General features: G+C 43.1%; 1 protein-coding gene across 1 annotated transcript in view; it reads right to left on the bottom strand.

Moving 5' to 3' along the window:
* Positions 1,162-25,549, bottom strand: part of HUNK (hormonally up-regulated Neu-associated kinase) — a 59,405-nt gene continuing 35,017 nt past the window's right edge. Inside the window, exons 6-11 of the mRNA XM_021399104.1 lie at positions 23,793-23,920; positions 17,542-17,677; positions 13,028-13,196; positions 11,879-11,962; positions 6,328-6,508; positions 1,162-4,478 (exon numbers count right to left, since the gene is read on the bottom strand). Coding sequence (XP_021254779.1) covers positions 3,835-4,478; positions 6,328-6,508; positions 11,879-11,962; positions 13,028-13,196; positions 17,542-17,677; positions 23,793-23,920 — 1,342 coding nt within the window. The 3' untranslated portion in view covers positions 1,162-3,834. The remainder of the gene's footprint in view (positions 4,479-6,327; positions 6,509-11,878; positions 11,963-13,027; positions 13,197-17,541; positions 17,678-23,792; positions 23,921-25,549) is intronic.

Below are 25,549 nucleotides of genomic sequence, written 5' to 3'. Positions count from 1 at the left end.
ACTGTACACAAAAATAGCTTCCCTCAAATTTCCATTTGCTCCTTGATAAGCAAGGCCTGGAAGTGTATCAGAAAGATATGTGCCTGGGCTGGCATTAGCAAAACCTCTTACTGGTGCACTGGGGGCCTAGAAGTTGCCTGGAGACCTGACTCCATCATTTTGCAGTTACACAGATGGATTTTGTTGCAAATATGAAGTGATGTAAAGCACAAACTCTCCAAGTACTTCACCAGTGGTTCTCTGCTTCCATTGGATTCTGGACATAAGTAGCCCCTCAAAAAGCCCTCATAAGCTCCAGTGCTTCCACCTTGCACCCAAAAACTCAGCAGTGCTCTCCTTCCCCCAGGGTGTGATCTGAAGTGCAAGGTCTATTTTCAGATCTACCAAATAGGTTTCTTATGGGCTTGGTGCCAAGCCTACCTAGAACACCTGAAAGAGAACCTGAACCAATTGCAGAGGTCTTCAGATCAGCTGCTGTATGAAACAGATTTTTTAAAAGGTAGGAGGAGGAAGAAACAGTACTTAGAGGAACTGTGAGACCAGCAAGAAGATAAACACTCCAGCTGAAGCCGCAAGCTTGGATGGTTCTGTTTGCATGGGTGTGCTGAACTCGGTGAAGGGCACTAGAAAACCAGTCCCTGCAACTGGAGCAATTTACTCCAGGAGTGCAGAAAGCTGACCGGCAAATGCCTTTGCTTGAATCAGTTTGAATTCTTATCTGTGAGACTCACCCGGCTGCTTAGGAGCTCGGTTCTCTTCTGAGGTAGCCGACGCTATTCCCTTCCTCATAACTGAGAATGGCAAGGCACCGCTGGGGAGTGATTCATTTCCCCTATTTCAAATCTCTGTTTTAAGACAGGGAGAACTGGAGATGCCTATCAGCCTGCACTGGTGACAAACAGAGCTTGGAAAACAGAGACGAGATGCACTACATACAAAGGGCTCGTGTTAAGCAAGGGAAATCCGACGCTGTGCTAACATCAGCCTTTTAGGGCTTGTAGGCAAGTCAGCAGTCCCTTGCAAAGGAACAGCCTTTGCTGGGTGAAGGTAAAAGTGCTGGTAATCCTCATCACCTCACTGTTCTGCTGGTTGTCTTGTACTCGGATGTTCCTTGCCACACGGTGACCTGGCAAACAAAGTCAGCACTCCATGGCAATCTTGTTCAAAAAGTACGTATATTTAATAATGATAACAAATACATTTTTTCCCCTGGAATTTCCACTACTGTATTTCAAGAAGTCCCTTACACGGCCACTGCAGTTTGACTGTACATAGCTACTGTCTAAGCTGGATACATGTTTATGTTTTAGCAGTGTAGTACTCATATATTCTCTATAAATATAATAAAAGATTTAACATTTCTATTTTCTTTCTGATTCTTACACATATTTACTGAGTTTTCACAAAAATACATGCCTCCTTCCTGCCTCCCCCAACCTTTTATTGGGTTCCAAATAAACCTGAGTTTGTAGTTCAAGTCAGTACCTGCCATCAGTTGGGGTGCACAGGTCTGATGCACGCACATGACGGTGTTGCCATTGTCCCTGCTCACCAGCTCTGCAGCACAAGTACGTTCTTGGTGTGAAGGAAAATAAAACACTTCAATGTTTTTAAACAAAAGGAAGAGCTATAATGGACCCCTGGGATACATGGGTGTTCTGTACAAATAGAAGATGGCATTTTTTGACCTAAAAATGAGCTAGTGTATTTCAGGCCTTTGTTAGTATGTTGAGATTTCCATGTATATCATTTTACAGCTGGCTTATGACCAAGGTGGTGCCCTCGCCACACTGAGGTGTACAGTCAGAAGCATTCGGACACCCCTATGCTGACCAATGGGAAGCTTCGAAGCTGCAATGAAAGTCCCATCTGCGGGGATGAGAAGGGAGCCCTGTGCATTTACGCTCTAATAGGTTTGCCAGCAAGTACTCAGAGTACTGAACAGTCCAATTATCTGTTCTGTCAGTATCTGGATAGGTGACCTTTTTTTTTCCCTGCAGATTTTGGTGCACAACCTAAGTTATACGGAGAACTGGGAATGTCTGCTGAGCTACGGGTTCTGCCAGGGACCTTTCCACCTGCCTTTGGTGGCCCTTCTCCACCTCATGAAACTGGGCAGAATGCTTGTCAAAGAAAGGAAACTCTTCACATCTGTACAGAAACCAAAGCAATGGCACCCCAAAATCATTTGCAATAACACTGATAAAAAAAGAGGGCTTGGGTTCCTACTGACGAAATTTAGGTGAGATGTTAGGCAGAAATTCTTTCCTCAGAGGGCAGTGAGGTGCTGGCACAGGCTGCCCAGAGAAGCTGTGCTGCCCCATCCCTGGAGGTGCTCAAGGCCAGGTTGGATGCGGCCCTGGGCAGCCTGAGCTGGTGGGGGGCAGCCCTGCCCACAGCAGGGGTTGGGGCTGGGTAGGCTCTGAGGCCCCTTCCAACCCAAACCATTCTGTGATTCTATGATTCTATGACAATCTGATGCAAAATCCCTACATTCACAAGCAGCCTCAATAGCAGGGCAATGCTTCTGCTGCCTTGTTTGTGGAATGACATGAAGTGGGTGGGCAGCAATGGGGCACCTATGTGGGAACCAGATTAGTACAAGCTTTGCTGAGATGTCCCATATACACAAACACATACATAAGCACAGTATAGACAAAGAAAAGTGTAGTCTTTGGCTAAATCTTCTAGTTTATAGGAAATGGTGTGAACACAAAAACAGAACCAAAAACGTTGCCAGCCTCTCAGGTCATTTACTTAGAAAAACAAGACCAGTATGCAGAACATGTTGCTTTTTAAGAAACTTAATCTTCACAGCTCATAACAATACCAAATTTTTGGTAACCACCACATAACCAATCTCGCAGTATAAAATGGCATTGGTATAGGTTTATGCGTCCTTTTATGAGTCTCTTCAACTCACTGCAGTCTCTCAGAAAAGCCTTCAGGTGCTGTGTTGCTGTAACAGGGGCTAACGCAAACCTGCACACAGGAGCGGAACTAGTACAGCTACAAAAATCAGAGGTGACCAGATTGCTTAAACACAGCATGTGGCAACTGGGATTTCTGACTAAAGCATCCACCTGCAAACCCGTTACATGAAAGGAACAGGCCTTCAGTGCGGTTAATAGTCATGTGATGAGCCTTGTTTTTAAATAATCATGTTCCTTCTGAATGACATGATTAAGTTATCATTTTCTTTAGGAAAAAATGATGCCATTAGTCGCTACTTTATGTTAGAAACAGTAAGATCTGCTTTGACCTTTCAATAGTCCACTTTTTCTGAATGTCTTGATTAAAGCTTCTACAAACTTCAACTCCCTGGCAGTGCTTTGTAGCAAATTTATTTTGGAAACAGCATCTTGAGTTTTTCCCCTTTGAGTGATGCCTGTAGCAGGACAGCATACTGCCCAGCACAGGCAGGAAGAGCACGAGCAGCCTTACCACAGCCCCAGCTGGGACCAGCACTCATGGCACCACGCTGATCACCTTGATGAATCACACTGGTAGTGCTCATTGCTCTTCTAGGTAACTTTACTGCAATATGGGACTCAAGTAGTGAAAATACATATTGACATGGCTCTTTCAAGACATATTTTACTGTACAGTCAGATGCCAAATGCTAATATTGCTTAGCAGCACAAGCAGAGCCCTCTTCTTTTGACTTTAATACATAGGACAACCCCTTCCTTGCAATTGGACCTCTGATTTTCTACACTGGACCACTGCAGTGTGTTTTGTAGTGATGATAACATGCCTGTGGCTTTCCCTTCTTCTTTAAAATAAAAAAGGCTGGGTCCCAGACAACAGCAATACAAATCCTGGCCTGCCAGATTAACACCGGCCGCTGACAGCATCTGCATTGAACGTGATCTGCGTGGGGCTCATCTGCTGCAGCTGAGGCATCCGTGCCTCCAGCGGCTTGTCGCCTGCTGACTGCATTGTCTGGTTCCTCTTCCGCAGCATCTGTCCAATCCCCATCATGGGGAACCTGCCCCTGCTTTTAACACAGTTGGGGCTGCCCAACGGGTTGTTGGAAACCAGCTGAGTAGGGGACACCGCTTCTTCCTTGGTGGGATAAGCTTTTTCTTCATATGTGAAAGAGACCTGGTTGGGGTGGATGGGGGATGTACTTCCTGGCTGAAAAAGCGGGGACAGTGTCCTTTCACTCGAGCTTTTGGAAGGAAAATTCATCGGCGAGCCTAAAATCTTGTACTGGTGGGAGGGGGAGACCTGGTCTGTTTGGTCCTCTCTGTCGACGGACTCGAAGGAGTGCACAATATTTAGGATGAGGGGAGAGTCCTTGGCCCGGCCCCCGCCCCGTGCAGGCTCCTGCTGGGGGGACTCCTGCCTCTTCAGGAGCCGGGGGGTCCTGGGCAGTGGCTGCTGGGCCTCCAGGTACTCCAGGGAGCTGGAGGTGACGCAGCCGGCCTTGGTCGCCAGTGGCTCGTGGAAGGGGCTCAGCCCACTGGTGGAGTCTGAAAGCAACCAGAAAAGGAACCAGAAGAGCAAATGGCATTCAATTGCATCACCTTCTCTGTCTCATGGCAGACATCATCTTTCACAAACTGCATAACAGCATGACACATGCACCAGCTCATCCAAATGGTCTTAGAGATGCACACGACACAGCACCAAAGAACCTGATTCCCCAACTCCTATTTGATACTTACGCTGCTGATCATGGGTAACTTATCTACTGCTTTCCTCAAATGCAGGAAGAGCATTTAAAGTGAGTAAGACAAGGACATGAAATAGGAAACCATGGATGTTTTCAGCTGTTTGTATTAATCATATCCTCTAAGGTAATGTCTGAGAAATATCACATTTCTCTTTTACATATTTTAGAAGGGTCTGTGTACTGTACTCCCTGACATACCTACAGACATAGGGGACAACAGGGAGTTAATTACTAATGTCTCTACTTGCATTTTGGAACAAAATCTGTTCTTGGTTTGACACGTGTAAATATGGAGTAACTGCATTGGCCAGATTCAGGCTGTTACAGTTGGAACAGATTTGCTGTACTGACTTCAGCGACAATCTTCCCCGAGCAAGGACTGAATATAAATGGAACAATCTTTTCAGGATTTGGCCCAATAATACAAAACAGCCCATGGAGAAGATCTGTTCAGTTTCTACAGAATGTTGGCACTCACTCACACCAAGCTAGTTGCGAGAAAAAAAGTACATTTTGCTGCGTTTAGGAAACGCTAGCCAAGCAGCCTGCTTTGTTAGACTGCTCCTAATTGAAAGAAGAGTGGACTGGCAGCTTATCACTGTCTGTGACTTCTCTCGGTCTCCAACTATCTAAAAAGGACAGGAAATAATGGAAGACTTGGGACATCAGGTCATAGCCGCAAATCTCATGTGTATTTCTTTCAAAAGGGATGGTCTTGGCAGAGGTTGAGGCCTGAATGGATGTATGGGATGAAATCGCTTGCATTGAGAGTTGCTTGGGAAAAGCAGATTGGGTTTAATCTGACTTATTTATTTCCAAAACTGGCCAAAATTGCTTGACCACTTGATGTAACAAGCATTGAAATACAGATTCCATAAGCAGGGAAATGCTTTAGTTGAGATCTGAATGATTTTTGGGTTTCAGTTAAAAAAATGTAGAAGTCAAGAAGAAAAAATCAACTGCTTATTGCCCCCTGTGACACTAAACAACCTCCTGACACCATACATTTTAAGTCACTGTATTTCTCTGCACGTCTCTGTAGTTACTTCCCTTGATCAACAGCTATGTCCCCTTCCTGCTCCCCACTGCATCCCCCTAGACACGTGCTCCTACCGCCCTGTTTCCCCTACTGGCTGCTCTTCCCCCCACCTCCTTAGTCCTGCCATCCTTGGAGCAGGTCCCACGCAGCCCTCCCTAGGCCACCTCCTCCCCTGCATTAGAAATGCTTTTCTCTTCACCGGCTGTCTCATCTTTTCCTTTTCCTCTTAATGCTTTTCCTCATCCTTTCACTGCCTATGGTCAGCAGTCCCTGCCGCATTTCCTCTTGCCTGCCCACCTCCCTTTTCTCCACGACCAGCTGCTGCAACTGCCTCTCCTCGGAGCCCAGCACTGATCTGGGGTGGCTGCTGATGCTTTCAAAGTGCCAATGTGCCAGCCCGCCATGGTTTCCCCAGGATGTTTTGTTCAAAGTTTGATTACACAATTCCATTCTCTTTCACATAACCACCTCCAGAGCAGGCAGCAAACACAAGCACTATTTACACACAACCACACACCACACAAGACACTGACACTACGTAGGCTCATGCCAGCACAGTCTCAGGAAGACACATGCCCATAGAGACACCAACTCTTCTCCCACTGACCTTTCTCAGCACCTCCAGCCTTGGTAGCTTTTCGGTCCCTCAGCAGAGCCTTGGTGTTCTGTATCTGTGAGATAAGACAGGAAGAAGGCTGTCTATATGAAACTGGACTGTTCTCAGTTTTCTTTGGGAGCTGACGGTGAAGAATCTCCCCTTTCTTTTCTTGTTTTCTGAGTTTTTTGTCCTTTAGGTTGTAAAACAAACAAGAACAATCTGGTTTACTGAAGGAAGTTCAAATGTCCTAAACCCCCCAGAGATACACCACTTACTGAAGCCGGATTAAAACCAAAATATTTACAAGGAATTTATTCTGACTGCTCAAAATAACTGCGTCTTCCAAGTCATATTTTCCTCTGATCTGTTTGACATGATCAGAAAATTCAGGAAAAAAGAAAGCTTTCTCTTTGGAGACCGTTTGTGCTAGGATATCACGTTCAAGCAAGTAGATGCAGATCTGCGCTCTTTCAGATTTGAAATTTGTCTGCCCATTTAAACACAAAAAAGTTCTTTGATTTCTGTTTATTGCACTTGCTCTGGCATTTCCAAAGGTGATCTGCAGAACTTTAAAGTAGTTTAAACTCTTCGAGTCACTCATCTTCTGTCTGCACAAGATCCCGAGGAATGTGGCCTTTGCTGCACATCCCTGGGCTCTGATACTACGTGTGTGCAATTCTGTAATTCAGCAGCCTCTTCTCCCACATAACAGTAATAGGATCAGAAGAAATGGCCTCAAGTTGTGCCAGGGGGGTTCAGATTGGATATTACAATTTCTTTTCAGAAGGCATGGTGAGGCACGGGCACAGGCTGCCCAGGGAGGAGGGGGAGTCAATGAACCTGGAGGTGTTCAAGAGCTGTGTGGATGTGGCACTGAGGGACATGGTCTAGAGCAGTCACAGGCATGAGAGGATGGTTGGACCGGATGATCTTAGTGGTCTTTCCAACCTTAGTGATTCTGTGATTTGGTGATTTCATGACTGCACCTGTGGATGGGCACAAGTTGAGCATTAAGCCCTACCACCCAAATCAGTAGTGGATCTGATTGTTTTACAGTTGAAATTCATAGTACCCTTTTCAGCAGGAATCACCAGATTGTGTAATCTGCATAACACTCTTTAGATGCCACTGATTCCAGAGGGAGCCTAAAGTCTGATGTTACTGAAACCCAGACATCAAAATCTGTGGCTTGTATTTTGCTGTCACTCAAAGACTTCAAGAATCTCCCATCTCTCTTGAGGAAACATGTGGTTTGCTTTTAGATGTGAATCTCAGAGCTGTGGAACTTTTGTTTTGGTTGCTTTGGGGTTGTTTTTCTAGAGGGGCACCTGTGTGATGGAAAGTAATGCGTATACACGTGAGAGAGGGAAAGAAGGACACAGAAGACTATTTTTTTGTCCACTAAACAACTCAGGAGACATGTTAAGACACGTAAGAGGAAAATAATAAGGCAGAACTCATCTTGATCACTACCGCCTCAGGCAGAATGAGGCCCCCTGCACAGATGGTGTCTGGGCACTGCTGGGCTCATTAATCTTTGACCTTTCAGAAGTCACAGAATCAGAAGGAAGACCTTCAGGAAGATGTTCAGATTTTAAGTTTTATTACAAAAACTGTGACTTGGGAGAGAGAGAACCAGGGACCCCTCTGGGAGCTCCACACTGTCTTCTTCCTCTCAGTGTCCTAGACTCATATTTTACCCAGCCTTCTCTCCATACGTCCCTTATTCGCTCCAATTGCTTTTCCCTTAGCCAGCTCTGGCTGGCTAACTCTTCCAGATAATAAAACAACACTTTCTGGATCAGTCATCACTTTCGTTGTGTTACACCTCCTGGTCAGTCTGATGTCTTCCTCCTTGCCTGTAGAGATTGTAGCCACATCAGGCACAAAGCACTGCCTCCCTGCCTGTGCTGTGCTTTAAAATAACACCATGTCTGATCAGTCCCAGATAGCATCTTGGCGAGCGCAGTCACTATTGATGATGATGAAGCAACAACAACAGCAATAACAACAATAGCAGTAATAATAATAATGCCATGTGAATAACGGACTATGACAATAAAGTCAGTGGGAGCTCCACATTGAATTTGTAGCCCACCAAACTATTTTTTCTCCCAAGGCTGTAAGACTCTGCTGCCAAGTTCAGCAGACTAGGTTCTACCAAATATATATTTTTAAAGTGGATGAGACTGAGTGGTGACTACATAATGCCTAAAGGAGTCAATCAAAATTGTTTAACAGCTTTCTGCTATTTGGCTAGATGAGGAAAGAATTTGCATTTTGGTAGCTGCAGCATCTGTCAGCATGCAGGACATTGCAGCACTGCAATATTTTTAGCCTAATGGTGCAAGTGCCAAGCCAGAACTCCTAACTGCTCTGCTCTGAAATATGTTGGAGAAGATGTTTATCTGGAGAAGAGAAGGCTCAGGGGAGACCTCATCGCTCTCTACAACCACTGGAAAAGAGGCTGCGGCGAGGTGGGGGTTGGCCTCTTCTCCCAGGTAACAGCGACAGGACGAGAGCGAATGGCCTCAAGTTGTTCCAGGGGAGGTTCAGGTTGGGTATTAGGAACAATTTCTTCTCAGAAGGAGCGGTGAGGCAGTGGCACAGGCTGCCCAGGGAGGAGGTGGAGTCACCATCCCTGGAGGTGTGCAAGAGCCGTGTGGATGTGGCACTGAGGGACATGGTTAGTGGGCATGGTGCAGATGGACTGATGGGTGGACTGGATGATCTTAAAGATCTTTTCCAAATTTAATAGACTTCTATGTTCCACATGCCCCTGACTTTGCTTTCATGCTGCTGTAATGTTTTACTAGCAGCAGCAACACAGTTGTGTTGTACAGTTGAAGCACTGATGAAGCAAATTCATACATCCGGCAATAGCACTGAATTACTTTATCCCAGAAGAATGCTGTAAATAGTTTTATTTTTTAAATTTACTAAAATTGCTTTGATGACAGTTGTAGGAGGGGGAACAATGAAAATCCTAAACTCCCATGTTTCCACACACTATTATATTTTAAAAAGGAAAGGAAGTGTTCCTTTGGGAGAGTTATACAAGTTCACTCCTCACCGTGCTATACGCAGCCATGCAATGGCATGCTGCTGCACAATGAAAGGGTTGTACCGGTATGTTATACTTGAATAGGTTCAGCATTACATCAGCCTCTGCTATTTCCTGTCCTGACCTCGACCCTAAAATCCACATTAGCCCCAGCAATGGACTTGAAAGGAAGATAGTGGGTATTTGCCTTGGCCATGCCTAATATTGTGATAGGACGACGACATAAGTTCTTAAAATCACAAATTCCTTGAGCCTGAGCCCACTGGCTCGTCTACGGAAAGCAGAGATCCTCAGCGCTAGTCCCTGGGTTTGCTGCAGGAACGACTGCTCACCACCTGTGGCCTCTGTGGCACAAAAAGAGACACTGCCCAACTGCCCCAAGAAGGCCAGCCTGCAAAACCACCCAGATACTTAGCCCTTAGAGCAGCTCTCAGCACCCCTGCCCTGACACACCAGTGCTACCACGCAGTTTAGGACACTGAAGGGACAGAAGGGCTAGGCCTGCCCCTGCCCATGTGCTGCACTGCGTGGCCCAGCAACAGCCAGTGCTGCTGGCAGCCGGCCCCAGCCTACGGAACATCCTCATTTCACAGGATGAGTGAGGTGGAAGAAACGCAGTCAGCTGCGTCTGCTGTGCCTGACCACCTCTCTCCTGCTATTGCCACGGCAACGCACAGCCATGCTGCCTTGGGGGTATCTGTCTGGGGACCAGGGCCACCTACTTCCAGGTTGTGCACAGGGGATGGCAGGAGGACCAGGACCACAGCTAACGAATCCTTCTCAACTTATGAATTCTATCACCCCGAGCTCCAGCAGCACCACCCAGACACTTCCATCCATGCCCAGGAAGGCATTTTAGCAGACATCTACCACAGCTGCAAGCAGCAGGAGCATCTCAGGGCTTGCATTCACCCAAGCGTGCCGCTTTAACTGTCCTGGGGTAATACAATCCTCTCATGTAAATATAGCTAAGGCAATATCAACATGCTTTATATTCAGCTGTGCCCATGTAGAAAGAGATTATACTGTATTATTATAATAGTGTCTGCACTGCGATTGCACTAAGGTAACTATTTCAAGAAAGAAAAGATGCACCCTCATCCTCTAAATAGCTACCCTGGGACTAACTCTGAGTGCAGGAGAGGCTGTGGAGAGAGCCTTCATCCCTAAGGATGCATACAAACAAAACTAGGGTCATTGAGTCACACCATTACTAGTTATGTGCGCTAGCTATGTGCAGGCGCTCACACAGGCCTTGCTGCAGACTCTCCTGCACACAGCATGGATGCAGAAGCAGTAAGCCAGCACCTGAATGCCATGCAGGGTACGCCTGGGACCCTTGTGCAGGGAGGCAGCACCGGCAGCTGGAGGAGTCTGAGCCTGGTAGGGTCAGGACGCACTGTGCAATGCCTGCATCACAACCTCTGGGGACCTGCCTGTGTTCTGAGGGGACATTTGCCCTGCAGCAGTTTGAAGCAAACTGCCACGGAGCATTTTGAAATATGATATTTGCTGAGTCTACCCACTGCTGATACATGTTAAGTAAGGTGGTTTCAATTTATGTAAGAAAAGAATGGTAAGTGATTTGCCCTGATATTTCCATCTGGCTTGCGACTCAGCTTTTCTATTAAATTTGCAAGCAGTCTTTAAAATAAACAAAACCAGCCATGAAACAAATCTGTTCCTACAATTAAACCATCAATCCAACACTGAAGAGTAGCAAGCTCCTCAGGAACACTGCTATTTATATTGTCAGATACAACTTGTATAGTTCACACAACCCTTGTAACTTTAGTGCTTCACCAAGAAATAGCCAGGGAACAAAAATCCAGACAGGAGAGGATTCCTATTATCTGTTATGCATTCCTTTAATATAAGTTATCTTCTCTACTGCAGGCAAGAAGACTGGAGACAGACAGAGTGAACAGTAACCTGGTTCCATCTTTGCTCTGGCCAAGGGAAGTCCTTCACAACACAGCTGGCTAATTCTCCACCAGTTCTGCTAGGAAGCAAAAAATTCACCTGGGCAGAGTTTTGTGCTAATATAGTTTTGCTGTTTCTAGTAGTCAAGCCTAGGCTCTGCCGGGTCAGTGCACTCTGCTATGCAGATCTACGCCAAACTATCGTGGAAGGTGAATCCTGGCAGTCACTCAGCTTTTTGCCCTACACCACCAAGGTCTTTAAACTCAACACAATGAAGATATGGTCTTCTACAGCAACTTACACCTCAGAATGAAACTAAAGGGCCCTCTGAAGAAGATTTGTTTTATTTTGCTGAACAGAGGATTTTTTTTCCCTCCTGAAAGCTGAAAGTCATCTTTAAACTTCCACTCTAGGGGGCTGCTATTTTTTTCCCTCAAAAAGAAATTGAGAGGATGGTTCTGTGCAGATCTTTTTTTTTCTTCACAGTTCCAGAAACTCATTGTCTTAATCCCAATTGGTGGCGATCCTCAAGCCTGCTTTCCAAGTACCTTAAGAAGCTTTAATGAGCTTTACCTCATAGGAGTCTTTATTTGCCTTGTACTTGTCAATCTGGTATAGCTGGTTCTTGTGGCAAATATTGTCCTGGACTTCAGATTTCTGTGGAGAGAGGAGCACAGAAAATCAAAGTTTGTAAGATAATTAGAGAAAACTGATGTTTGGCTACTGCTTAATGGACCATGTCCACTCCTTGCATTCAGTAGAGTTGCATCAACTTACGGAGATGATGAATATGATCCATTACATTCTAAATATCGTTGATGCCATCATTAAAACATGCTTGTTATGAGAACTGAGAAGAGAGAAAACTAAGAAGCTGTTGTCAGAAGAACAGGTAATCAGGGATAATTTCTCAAAGGAAAAAAACATTTCAAAAAGAAAGCTCCATAAACCCACCCTACTGATTATGTGATGTAGGAGCCTACAGACACTTGACTGTTTAAGACTCCTCGCCTGACCACAGACAGTCATGTTTAGAGGTCATGGGAAGAGAGAGTGCAGCATGCCTTTGTGCTCATTGCCCAGCCTAGCACTTGAGCAACTATCACACAAAACACAGCTAGGGAACTCAGATGCCCCAGATGTAGAAGAAGGGGTGACGTGGCAAGGTGACAGTTCCCTTCAGACACATACAGAGCAGCCACGCAGCAGAGGGAAGGAAACACAGGGTACTGCAGGCTCACAGGGATGTTCCCTTCAGGACCTGGGCTCTCAGCTAGGTGAGCTGAGTAGCTATGCATCATTAGCACAGGCACTGAAGGGCATGGATTTTAAGAAGAGCAATGCTAAAGAAGAGAGAAAATGGTCTGGGAGAACGCCTGCCAAGTCAAGTGGGCCAGGCTGCATACATATTAGGCACTGACTGCACAACAGCCTACACTGGGAGGGCAAATGTACCATTCGTTTTCTATGGAAGAGTAATGTACTTCTCCAGAAACACTCCTTCTCATGAGATGTAAAGCCTATCAGCAATTATTTCAGCAACCTGGGGAATTATTATTTGAAATAACACTTCTAGTTTGCAAGGAATATCTCCATTATATGGTTACTATGAAAGAATTAGGAAAAAAAAAAAACAACTTGGGTAATGACTTGAGAAACTTTTAAGCATTTTTTTACCCTCTCACCTGCTTGCCCAAAGAATAAGCATCAAGCAGTACTTACTCTAAGGCTTGCCAGGTAGCGCTCCAGCTTCTTATTAAGAAGAAAGTAGATAGCAAGTGTGTGACTTGCCCTGTTTGAGAGCACAGTGTTGATGACATCGCTGTTCTTATAGCCAAGCTTCTCAGTCATATGGAGCAGCACGCTTTGGCTGAGGTCCTCCAGGTGGATTCTGCAGGAAGAAGAGAAGCAGTGCACGTTGCTCATACTGTCCTCCCAGTGACAGAGCCTTGTTAGCAACAGTGGAGAAGAGATCTGAAAGGCTCAGTAATGCAGATGTGAGTAAGTATGAAAAAGGCAGATTGCTAGGGAACCACATGCACTATGGGACATCGTGACAGTTGAACAAACAGAACTCTTCCTGCCAATTCAAAGTGACCTTATGTGCTACCATGAAGGGAAATGGCACCGTGACACTCAGGATGTCTCAGTTTGTTATCCTAGATGCGAATGATGGTGAAAACCATCAAGAGCATCCAGCTGATTGTGAAGGAAAAAAGGCAAAATTCAACTTAGGTAGTGACATTTTTCTTACTGAAATGATTCTTGTAACCAACACCAGTGCTCAGCTTCATTCCTCATCTATTGCACAGTATTCATGCACAAAGTAGCTGGAGAACTTTACCACAGAGAAAGATGACATACAGGAAGGATTATTACAGCAACTCTCAGAATGGTAAAGCTGCTGCTATACTCATGTTGGCTAAAAGCAGAAATGCAATACAAGTTTATGGATGTGCTTTTCTGTAAAGTCCATAACACACTTAAACAAGGTGAGAAATGCAGTACAGCAGCCCGTGGAAATGGCAAAGAACTTTTGCAGACTAAGTTAAAAACAGATTTTCCAGAGGACTCTTATTTAGGCATCTAAATGTGCTGGCCAGATTCCCAGATGTACCCATCAACTCCCATCCATCTCCAAAGAAATGTTGGATTTTGTTTGCTTTCTAAAAAATATTCCTTGCTTTCAACAGCAAGCCTAATATTTGCCCTGGGCAACTCAGGGAAGCTTAGATTACAAGCTATTATGTATATAAAGGCATAATTATCTACCTTTCTCACCCTTTCTCTGCTATACCACTGTCCTGCACAGCTTAGCCATGAGGAATGCCTGGAGAGCAGTCTGAGTCTGATACGAGAAGGACTTAGACAAGATGCAAAACAGAGTATGGAAAATCTCAAATAACTGTTTTCCTTTACTCAGCACTCTTATTAACATGCATTCTGCAGTTAAAGAATGCTTGGGTGGTTTTCTTAAAGTTCACAACCAAAACGTATCTTGGCCATTGCACATTAAGGCATCTGGACAGGAAAAGAAATTTAAGCAATTTCTGCTTGAAGTGCTGAGCAAAACTGGAAATATTTGCTTGCCTTCAGGGAATTTCTTTAACAAAAGCAAGCTTTTAAAAAGCCTGAGAGAATATTCTCCTGAAAATGTAGTTTCTGCTGTTATTCTACCTTATCTCCATGCTTTTGCTTTTTCTACTATGTACCTGTCTTGGAAACAATGGTTGTTACCTGAAATCTGTAGAAGAGGACTGCAAGAACAGAACATAGCTCCTTGTTTGTTATAAAAATGATTAAGAAAGAACACGATTCCTTGCAAATTCAGTAATGTATTCTTCAGAATGATGTTGATAATATCTTACCGACATTTGCACACACTAACAGAAACTTGGAGAAACTCTATTTAAGCTGACCCTAGCAGTGCTTTCTGAGCAAGCTTAAAAGGAGGCAAGCCAAGTCTTTAAATATCTCAAACTTTATAGTATTTTCCCTATATGGCTTCAGTATGACAAATTCTAGGTAGGTCTATCTTGAAGAATAAACTAAGTAAACTGTAGAAATATAATCCAAAAAAAATGAAGGGAAAGAAAGATTCTTTACAGCTTCATTGACTTCATTATACAATTTGGGTGCTGATAGAAGTAGTTACTTTCCTCTTGTTTTCATATCAAACAATGAGAAAAAAAAGCAATGCAATGAGGAAAAAAAAGTAACCAATTTCTTTAATAGCAAAGGGTAGCACTCCACATTGATCAGCTGTTTAAAAGTCCTTGTAATAGGAAAGGAATACTATCATCACCATATCTGAATATATGCATGAGCAAACGTATGCCCTCTCTACAGTTCAGCTCTGCATTTTCTTCTGTTCTTACATATGATTTGCTTGCCTTTAGGAAAAAATTAATGGGCACTCCATAAGCACTGCAGCACAGCTATTGTATCTAGCAGAGGCCAGCCTCTCTCGGGAATCTCTGACCTAACTGCACCACTGAGCAAGCTCTGAAGTGATATCTCCATCACAGCCTGACTCAGGCCTGATAACTGCCAGCTAAGAACTCAAAAACAGAGGCATGAAAATGCACCTACAAATGCAAAAGAATTCTGAAATCACATTCAAGCCGTATTTCTGTCTTTTTTTCCTCTTCTTAGAACACACTCAGCAAGAGAATTAAATTACCCATACAGCTCTCAGTTACACTCACATTCATTTAACAGATGCCACATTTAGTAGATTGATTAGACTCATTATGGCAGTGATTTCATTACCTTAACGACTCATTCAGTTTACACTTCTTTTCTCCTTCTTTACCATATAATGTTCATATGTAGAGTGCACTTCAGTACAGTCCAATGCACCATGGAAACTCAGATTTCCTTTTGTTGTACAGCACACTACACGAATTAACTCAATTGACCTTAAATTTCAGGCAGTAATGCTGAGATAATGAGTCTGCCTGTTCTCCATCTTGCTCCCTGCAAAACAATCCTTCTTCTGGGCCATTTTTAGATTCTGTCCACATTGGTCTGAGTATTGTGGTTGGCAATTCTGCCCAAGGCAGAGGGTTGGAACTAGATGATCTTTAAGGTCCCTTCCAACCCAAGCCATTCTATGTATGATTCTATGATCCCACTGCATGCAGCTAGCCTCACATGTGCTTCAGTGGATGGCTCTAGTGATGTCACCCTTTGGAGAACAAGCACCCAAGCTGTTCAAGATCTCTCCAATCATATTTTGAGAGTGGGAGACATGTTATTCTGCTCAAGCCAAAGAAATACATAGTCACAGTGATTGTCCACAACACAATATTTAAAAATCTAACTCTGGAAGGGAAATGCTGGTAAACTAGTTCATCTCAGTTCCCTGTGCACGCAGAGGGAAAAGTGTCTCTCAGCCCCACAGGTTTGGGTCCTCCAGCTCTGAAACATGTCCTATTCACCTGGCTAGCAGTAGACCAGAGGAGAAAACAGGTAGGGAGGCACTTTCAACAGCAAAACTGTGATCTCAGACGAATGCTCAAGGCTGTCTGTATGCACGGTCTGAACTTGCCTAGGCACTTAGTCCTTCAGGGCACCAACACAAAGAGATGGCCTAGTTGATGAACAACAAATCACTTGGGTGTAGGACAATGGTTCTAACATTCAAAGGTAGGTTGTCACACTCCTAGGTGTATGCTGTATCAGGATCTTGTGCTTGAGTAAACTGCAGGGTAGATGTTAGGCTCTTCTTATAGTGACTTGCCTATTAGTGAGTTAGGACTGAAATTTTGGGGTACTATCAAATTTTAAGCTCCAAAATTGAGCTTTAAATTGCTCTATCTGCCTCAGTACTAGTTTGGATATTGGCTTGCATCCTCTGCAGGTACAAGATTGTGTGTAAGACACAGCAGAAAGGCTTTGATACAGGAAGGAGGTTTTATCTGATCAAATATAGACATACATTTCTAAGTGAGTTGCCTGAGGCTCAATTTACAGTCACAGGAGAGAAAGTTGAATCTCCTGGGCACAATGTCATCCTGCTGTAGAATCAAAGAGAAATCAGATGAATCATTCTGTAAATTTTTTCTCCGTTGACTGTAAGGAGAGCCCAGGTTGACTGGCTCGTGTGAAGACTCCATACTAAAGATGCTGAAAGTCAAGCAAGATTATTTCTAACCAAAGTAGACTAGAAGTATTTTTCTTTCTTCCTTGTTTTTCCCTAGATTGTAATTTCGTCTGGCCATGAGATTTGTTATCTGTTTGCATTTAGTCATGCATTTAGTATTGTATAGGTATTCAAACAACCAACAAAGCAAGATCATTTAACTCTGACTTTTCTTACCACTGTCTGCATGTTTACCTAATACACAGAATCTCATGTATGCATCAGAAATGGGCATAGCCCCTATTGGAAAATATCATGGCTCTATTGACAAATAAGGACAAGACCAGAAACGATGAACTATCTTCACACACAACCATTCTAAGCTCTTGAGCGAATTCATCACATGATCTGCACTTCAGACTACCTCACAACTGTATCATATGCCACCTTCTAATTTAAGCTACTGTTTTTGACCATTTCAGGAAACACACATTTAATGACCAATCCTAGTAACTTTAAAAATCGAGTCAAAAAAGCAATCGCAGAAAATGCAGTGGGATGCTGTCATATCAGGAATGAAAGTGTAGCATCAGAGTCATTCACATTTTAAAGTATGTACACATGGCAGGTTTTCTCTGCTCATTTGTACCTGTTTGGATATGTGACATTAGGTGGTGCTCTCCCAGGGTAATTCTCATTAAGCCACCGATTTGCAAGTGCCTGCTGGATGTTTGGTCTCTTTGCAGGATCTGGCTCTAGTAGAGATCGTAGAAAGTTTATGGCCGCTGTGAAAAAATCAAGAAAAAACAATAGCTATGTCATATGCTTTATGACTTAATACAGTAGTTGGGCTGTTACGCCATGTAGCCTGACCAAGGATACACTAAAATGAAACTTCTTCTATATAGTATGCTCAAATGTCCTGGAAAATAAGGAAAGCTTGATGCAGGATTAGTAACTAAAATAAACAAAGATTTATAGAGTCATAAAGGAGAGGAGAAAAAGCACCTTCTGTTTCAGAGCTTGTTTGAAGTTTCTGAGCAAGCTAGTCAAAACTTCATTTTTGTTTGAGAAGTGAGATTATTAGAAAATCACTCATACAGTGTACAGAATAGAAAGAGAGACAGTGGGACTGAGTGGAGAGGAAGGGAAGGATGGGGAACTGGAAGGAAAGACATGGAGAACTGAGTTTTCTGCTCACATTGACAGAAGGAGAAGTTTTCTTCTGGCTTCCATCCAAATTACAATCAGTTGCAGGAGGTTTTAGCCAAATTAAAAGAGTAAAATTAATGGGCTTCACTCTTTTTTCAAATACTGAACTTTCAACTTTCAATGACATTCAACCATCCCTTGGGATTTTCTTGCAAAAAACCTCAAAAGTGGTTTTCCTGTATTTGTAAGTCATGTGCTTCTTACATAAACATAACAACATAAACAATGAAATCAAGTGATTTGCTTAAAGACTCAAAATACGTGAGTGTCTGAGCTGAAAATAAATTCTGTTTTAAGTGTTTCTGGTCTTCATTCCTCCAGTTATCAAGGTTAGATTCAGTTTATCAACTATAAGTCAATGAAGAGTTAACTATGTCCTCTACCATTCCCTACACAAAAGACAAAGAAACAATTCTGGGAAAGCCAAAACCAGAATGATTTTGTGGAGGAGATACAGTCAAGTGAGATGCTGAGTGCACCCTGAATGATGTCAATGGCAATCAAAAGACAGAAATGGCTGCAGCAATTTTCTCTAGCTTCGAAGGACAGCACTTTGGAGACTTTTTTCCATCTCATTCTGCAGCAGAGCTACAGTTCACTCCCTAGATTCTCCTGTGCATGTCTTATCTACACTACTCCAAATCTTGGAGAGACCTTGTGCAGAGACCTTGGGCAGTGGCAGTACAGGACCACTGGTGTACTTTGCCCATGACTCAGTGAAAGATTTATTATCTTCGGGTTTTTGCTCAGGGAGGCTGTGGATGCTCCATCCCCGGAGGTGTTCAAGATCAGGTTGGATGAGGCGCTGGGCAACCTGGTCTAGTCCCAGATCTGGAGGCTGGTGGCCCTGCCTGTGGCAGGGGGGTTGGAACTTGATGATCCTTGGGGTTCTTTCCAACCCAAGCCAATCTATGATTCTATGATTCTATGTGGTAAAGAGTTAAAGAGCCTGAAATGAAAATACTGTCTCCTATTCTGAAGGATAGCAGCCGTGACTCCTCTTCTTCACCAGCACCACAGTGAAACCCTTGAGAATCCCTCCTCCCACATCCAGCTAAAGGAGAACAATATGCCTGGCCACAGTGTGCTCATCTGGAAACAGGAGCCCAGACACAGTGCCATTGCCTTTACAAGATTCTCTTCTATGAGAGTTCTTTGTGTTTGCCTGGCTGTTGACCCAAGCATTTTCAGGTCTCCGAGCCCAAAGTGACAGGCTGGCTGGGTTGATGCGTCAGAGCAGTAGGCAAAGGAGGGTCTCTCATAAAATAAGTCAGTGCTAGATGTGATAGGTGCCAACACCTAACACCATGGATAACTTCTAGCTTCACCATCCATTCACCATCTGACATCAGCCAGAGAGGGCCTGAGAGGATATCCATTGCAGTACAGGTCTAGCACTGATAAGTTTATATTTGGAAGAGAGAGAGTTATGATTATGTATTTACCAGTCCAGCTAGGCATGAGCTAGGTGTTTTCTAATCTCTGTCTTCACAAATCACTGATTTATATGAGGTACTTCACTTTAAATCTTTCCCAACATTTTTGTTATTTTCTTACGACAGCAATATTGTGGAAACACCGGGAAGAGACTACATTCAAGTTCATAAATCTCCTGCAAGCTGATGTTAGGACTGTTCCCTGTGTACCCTGAAAGCCTGCACGTCAACACATCTTGGGCGCCAACCCCTCCGTTACGGGAAACAACCGCCCCATTGTTCTGCCATTTTAGTTCCTCTCTTCCCAGTACTTCCCGCTAGAAACCGCACGCATCCCATGGGTTCAGAGCACTCTTCTTAACACAAAACAGCCCCTCCCCAAACCAGCCACCATCCCCCTCGGCCCCCACATCAGCTAACAGCTCCTTAAAGACCCTGTTTTTTTCCCTTTGGCAAAAGACAGACTGATTAAAGGCAGCTTGTGAAGCAGTACAAAGTGCAGCAGGTTCAGACCAGGGGAAACTGATTCCAGACAAGGGAGCCCTCCAGAGAAGCTCCTTTGCCAGTCCTACCCAGGCAGAGCTGAGAAGATCTGTAGCAGCACCTTTGCTCACCTGAGCTGTTAGGTGGCAGGAAGAAACTCAGTCTTTTTCAGTTAGCTACACAGCTGCAGGACAGCAAAATTAATCCCTCAGGAAGCAAACATGAAGTGAATGAACTGGTTTTTGGACCCATCTGAAGCCGCTTTTCATGCTGAACCAAGTAGCTTCATGAACAAAGGATGCTGTGAATTATCCCTCCAATGCTTCATTATGTGAGGGAATGTGAGGGCCTCATTTATGATGAACTCAAGGACAGCACTAATCTGATTAGCCAGTGACCTGCACTTGATGGAATTTTGTTTCCATGGTGTAACTTTGGGGCAAAGTTTGCTCTTTAGACAAATGAGAGACCAGTACCATGAGAAAAAAAAAAAAAAAACCAACAACTTTCTCTTTAAACTTCCTTTAGTAGACTGAATTCAGTAATGAACAGAAATGGGGAGAGCTTCAGGTATGGACTACAAGACCTATGTTGCTTCCATTTTCTTTGTCATGAACAAAATGAATGTAGTGTCTTGTTTAGAGAATGCCACACCATGAGCGGGTGCCTGGCTAAAAGCAGGCATACAGATGCTGTTTATGATGCTGTTCCTCTGGACAGAGAAAATGAAATAAAGTCATTTAATTTTATAACGCCGGAGTAAGCTCTGAACAACAGGCATGCACAGATGATTGCTTGTGTTTGTTAAGAATTTGCACACACCTCCATGTGACAGCACTGCCTCTCTACTCCTGACAGCGGTTAACATCTAGCTGAGGTGCGATAACTTCCCAGGACTGATTTGACTGACTGAGCTGGTGGAGTCACCATCCCTGGAGGTGTTCAAGAGCCGTGTGGATGTGGCACTGAGGGATGTGGTCAGTGGGCATGGTGGGGATGGGCTGGCAGTTGGACTAAGTGACCCCAGAGGTCTTTTCCAACCTTGATGACTTTATGATTCGATGATAGCAATTAATCCGTACTTCACAGAAGAAATAGAAATTATCAGATGACCCATGTATTCTTGAAGTTTTAAGTGATTAACTTCTGAATGCTCTTAAAAGGTGATGCTTCTCCTCTGCTCCAAAACCATGGAATACACAGTTGCACGTGCGGTAGATAGTGTTTGATAGGCTTTAAAAAGGGGATCAAATGTAAGTGATGATTAAAAGACAGCATGTCACTTGATATTACCTTTCAGACTTTCAGATATGAAAGATGGTATTTTCTAACAAAAAAATCCATCATCTTGGCAGAAAGCTTATCAAGTGAATGAACTAAGGATTAAAAAATCACCTTTTAAGAGAGATTCTTCAGTCTTGAATGCAATTCTCTATTCTGAAAGGATGAGAATAAACACACAGAAGCAGTACATTGAGGAAAAAAAGAAATGCGTGCAAGGTGAATATCAACTTCCTTAACAACTGCACTCTGCTCACCTAAAATCAATAATCAGATAGCTCTGTTGTGTAAGCAGCTTAATGAAAAACTGTTGCCTAAGTGGGAAAATCAAACACTAACCCCTCAGTTTTCCCTGTTGCTACACAGTTGCTTTGGGTGTCCACAGTCACACAAAACTCTTAACTAATACAAATAAACCATACTCTTGCTAAGCGATAAGAACATATACTTTTACAAAGGAAATCTGAATTCAGTAGCCATGAAATCAAATGTTAAAAGAGAACACAAGCAATACTACCACAAAATATCTCTTCTACAATCTCTATGTGAATTTACAGAAAAAGAAAACCCGATTTATGAAAAAAGAAGATCCCTATACCTAAGAAGTTAACTAATAAAACAATTTGCAGAGCAGAGCAGCAGATTTTCTACTGACCCAAAGTCTAAATGCGGCAAGAACAAATGTCATCTTAAATCACAATTTGCCATGTTGGTGAATGTGCAAACCTGCTGACTTAAATCAAGGACTGATGCGTACCTTTGTTCACACTTTGTTGAATAAAGGTTAACAAGTTTAAATCTGTTCCATTCATTTTCCATCATCTCTGAAAGTTCAAGCTTCTATTGTTCTCAGAGGATAAACAAAACACTGTTTTCATTGGAGACCATAATGTCAAAAGATGTGACTGTGAGAAAATTTGATCTCCATGATAAAACTGTAGGATGAATGAAACAGTAAAATGAAACCTGTCAAAAGTAATATTATCTTTTTTGCTACACAAGGTCTAGTCTTCTCCAAGCCTTCCATGGGTGATTCAGACTTTAATACGAGTTCTCTCTGTAAAGTCAGTGAAACCTACCACATAAAGATAGCTGTGCTTGAAACAAAGCAATGATTGGGAAGGCAGTCCATCAGTTCAAAGCTACTGCACAGCCATTAAACAACAGCTGTTTTCTGGTAAAAGCATGACTGTGGGAGGTCAGCTCAGTAAACTATTTGGCAAACTTGGCAAACCTTTACAACTACATCCAAGTCCCTGAATTCAAGAGTAACTTCACAACTGATGCAAAAAATTTGGCTTCTAGATCAGCACAGTGTGAAACAGTCAGCATAATCTTTCTTTTAATTTACTCAGCGGGACTTCTATGTATGGTAGAACATTCAAACAGCAATTCTGTGCAACTGAATCCTACAGGGGAGTCTCCAGAATGGAAACACCAAATACTCCAACTGCATCAAACACAAGGCAAGACTGCAGCATCACAACACTTGTAAACCTACCACTTTATAACATGCCAGCAACATGAATTGCTGGCAGAAAATGAGTACTTCACAGAGATGCAGAGTGAAAGAAGAACAACATATTCCACTTCATTCACAGATAACCCATGTGAGAAAATCCTTAACTATCCATTTCTCCTGCATGCAGGGAAATCTGTACTTGTAGAATCCATCTTGTGACACAACTTGAAAAGGCTTTTTCTTATACCCTATGGCAGTGGTTTGCCATCATTAGTGTACTGATTGAAAATATATGATCATTCACCCTTTTTCTATTTGCAATCTTTTAATTTTATTGAACGCCCCTTGCAAACAGTCTGCCAGATAAGAACAGAAGCTCTCCATGAACATCAAATTTAGCATGCAAAAATAAAACTGAAGTACAAAACATAGTTTGTTCCAAATGCTGACACAGTCTTGCTACAAGCTGAAAAATGATTCTGTGTTGGCTAGTGATGTGGCTTTGAAGAAAAATTAATTTTTCTAATACTAATGCAACAACAATTTTGCATTTTACGAACACACGAAGTTTATCACAGGTCACTGTCCTAAAATAATGTGTGCGTATAATGATTTCATAATGAATGTGAGGTCATTCAAGGTAGCTTATCACACAATGCTAATCATGATAACGCCCAAGAGTCTGTTACTCCAAAATAATGTGTTCATATATGCATAACCTACGCTAAAATATCTGAACATGCAAAACTGACCAGCTATTCTGTTAAAGCAATTTCACTGACTTTCACAGATTTGTTCCTCTCTCATCTTCAGTACAACTTGGCGTTTGTCCAGCTTATACACAAAAGTTAAAGCAAAAGGAGTTATACTACAATAACTCCTGCAGATCTTCTCAAGACTAAAATTAAAAAGAACATTTTTCATCATTAGCATGCCATGCTGGTAACACGACTTGCAATCCAGAATTCAATGCAATGGTTCCAACCAACTGGATCTGAATAAGTCCAAACACACTTTTTTGATTACCTGTGGAGAGTTGGGTGGGAAAAGGATTCATTTCTTTGTCCACCATTTTCTGGTATAAAGCTCTCAAGCTGAATGGCTCCACAGTAAAAGGTAACGTTCCAGTCAACATTGCGTACATGTTCACTCCGCTAAAAGAAAACACACAGAAAAAGAAACCAAAAAATAATCAGGAACAAGGAAATGATTAGGCTTAGATTTTCTGACAGTATGTCATCTTTAATGTCTGACAGTTATTAAAAAGCTCTCTCTTCTGTTGGGCACAATGACTTGGGCAAGAATTCGCAGAGGTTTCCTCACGGAGGGTCACACAACGTGTAGGACATAAGCTGGGACTCACAGAACCAAGCCCAGCTGTCAGGCAAGTTCTTAACTCAATGTTGCTTCACAATTATGTTTCCCATCAGGCTGCATAAATGCCATGCTTTCAGCAGCCTTGTCCCACTGCTGCCCTGGGTATGGTATGACTGCCTATGTCAACAGGAACTTCACCAGTCCTGGTTCAGTGCGCAAAGGTTTCAGCTGACCCCCACGGCCTCTGGTGCAGCACAGAGATCAGGTGTGAACAATTACATTTTTCAGAGCAGAAAACTTATTGCTTTTTTATACCCAGCAGAGTCAGCGATGAAAAGTGGATTGGGTATTCTTATTCTTTTCCCTCTTTTTAAGCTTTAAATTCAATTGAGTGGAATTCCTTCCTTTGGGGAATTGGTTTCCCCAGTCTGCTGAATGAATATATGTGAACAGAAAGAAACCAAACCAGCGTGCTTTTACGAACTATGATTACAGCAATCATTTGTTCAGCTACAAGGAAGGGCAGGGGTTAACCATATTTTTCTTTCTTAGATGAAAAAAAAAGCAGGATATTATTACTGGAGAAGTTTAAATGGTTTACAGGAATAACTGTGCTCTGTTTGCATTCCAGTACCAGTAAGAGCATTCCTCAGGGCTGGTAATCTCACCCTTGATGTGGAGGGATGGCCCACTTCAGGGTAAGAAATGAAGTAGCTGTTTGACAGTTTAGCTGTGGGTCTCCTTGGAGCATGGGCTGCAGGATCAGGCTTCCGTAGAGGAAGTTCTCAAGAGTCTTTAGGTAACACAACACTGACCAACATGAGATATTAATATGATCCATGTTCTAGTCTCATAAATAAACCTTTCTCAGCAGAAGCAGCGCTCATACAGTACTTTTTATTTTCAGAGCATTTCAAATACTTCAACTTGTGAACCACAATTCCATAATTTTATTTAAATGTATTAATATTTTATTATCCCCAGTTCACTGGTGAAGGAAGACCTTCAGATACTAATAAAAAAGCAAAAAGTCAGCTGATTTCATCTAATTCCTCTCCAAGACAGACAATGATAACTGATACCATAGCCAACAGGAGGGCAGAAGGCATTCCACAGTCTGGAACAGTACTACAAGCAAACGCAGTGACTCCTGAACACCTTTTTAGCTTCCTCTGTCGCTGGCACAGGAGGCTTTTGTCTGTTCTTTTGCCTGAACACTGCTAGGTGCTCAGGATTACAAATCTTCCATCCATTTCTTCTTCCCTTTTAACTACTATGCTTTCAAAGTGATGGCGAATGGATTTCACATCTTCTGCCAGACTTGACTTTCCATAGTGCACGGATACTATGTAAAAGCTTGAGGATCCTTCAGGGAAAACAAAAAAATGTTGATCCTCTTGTGCCAATGTGTCTCAAAGTCACTGATCCGGTTGGGCTTTACTGCAATCAAACCCTGTTCTGCTTTC

Source organism: Numida meleagris, chromosome 1 (genome assembly GCF_002078875.1).
Source record: "Numida meleagris isolate 19003 breed g44 Domestic line chromosome 1, NumMel1.0, whole genome shotgun sequence".
Classification (NCBI taxonomy): domain Eukaryota; kingdom Metazoa; phylum Chordata; class Aves; order Galliformes; family Numididae; genus Numida; species Numida meleagris.
The sequence above is the reverse complement of the archived record's forward strand: the minus strand, read 5'-3'. Positions and strand labels throughout refer to the sequence as shown.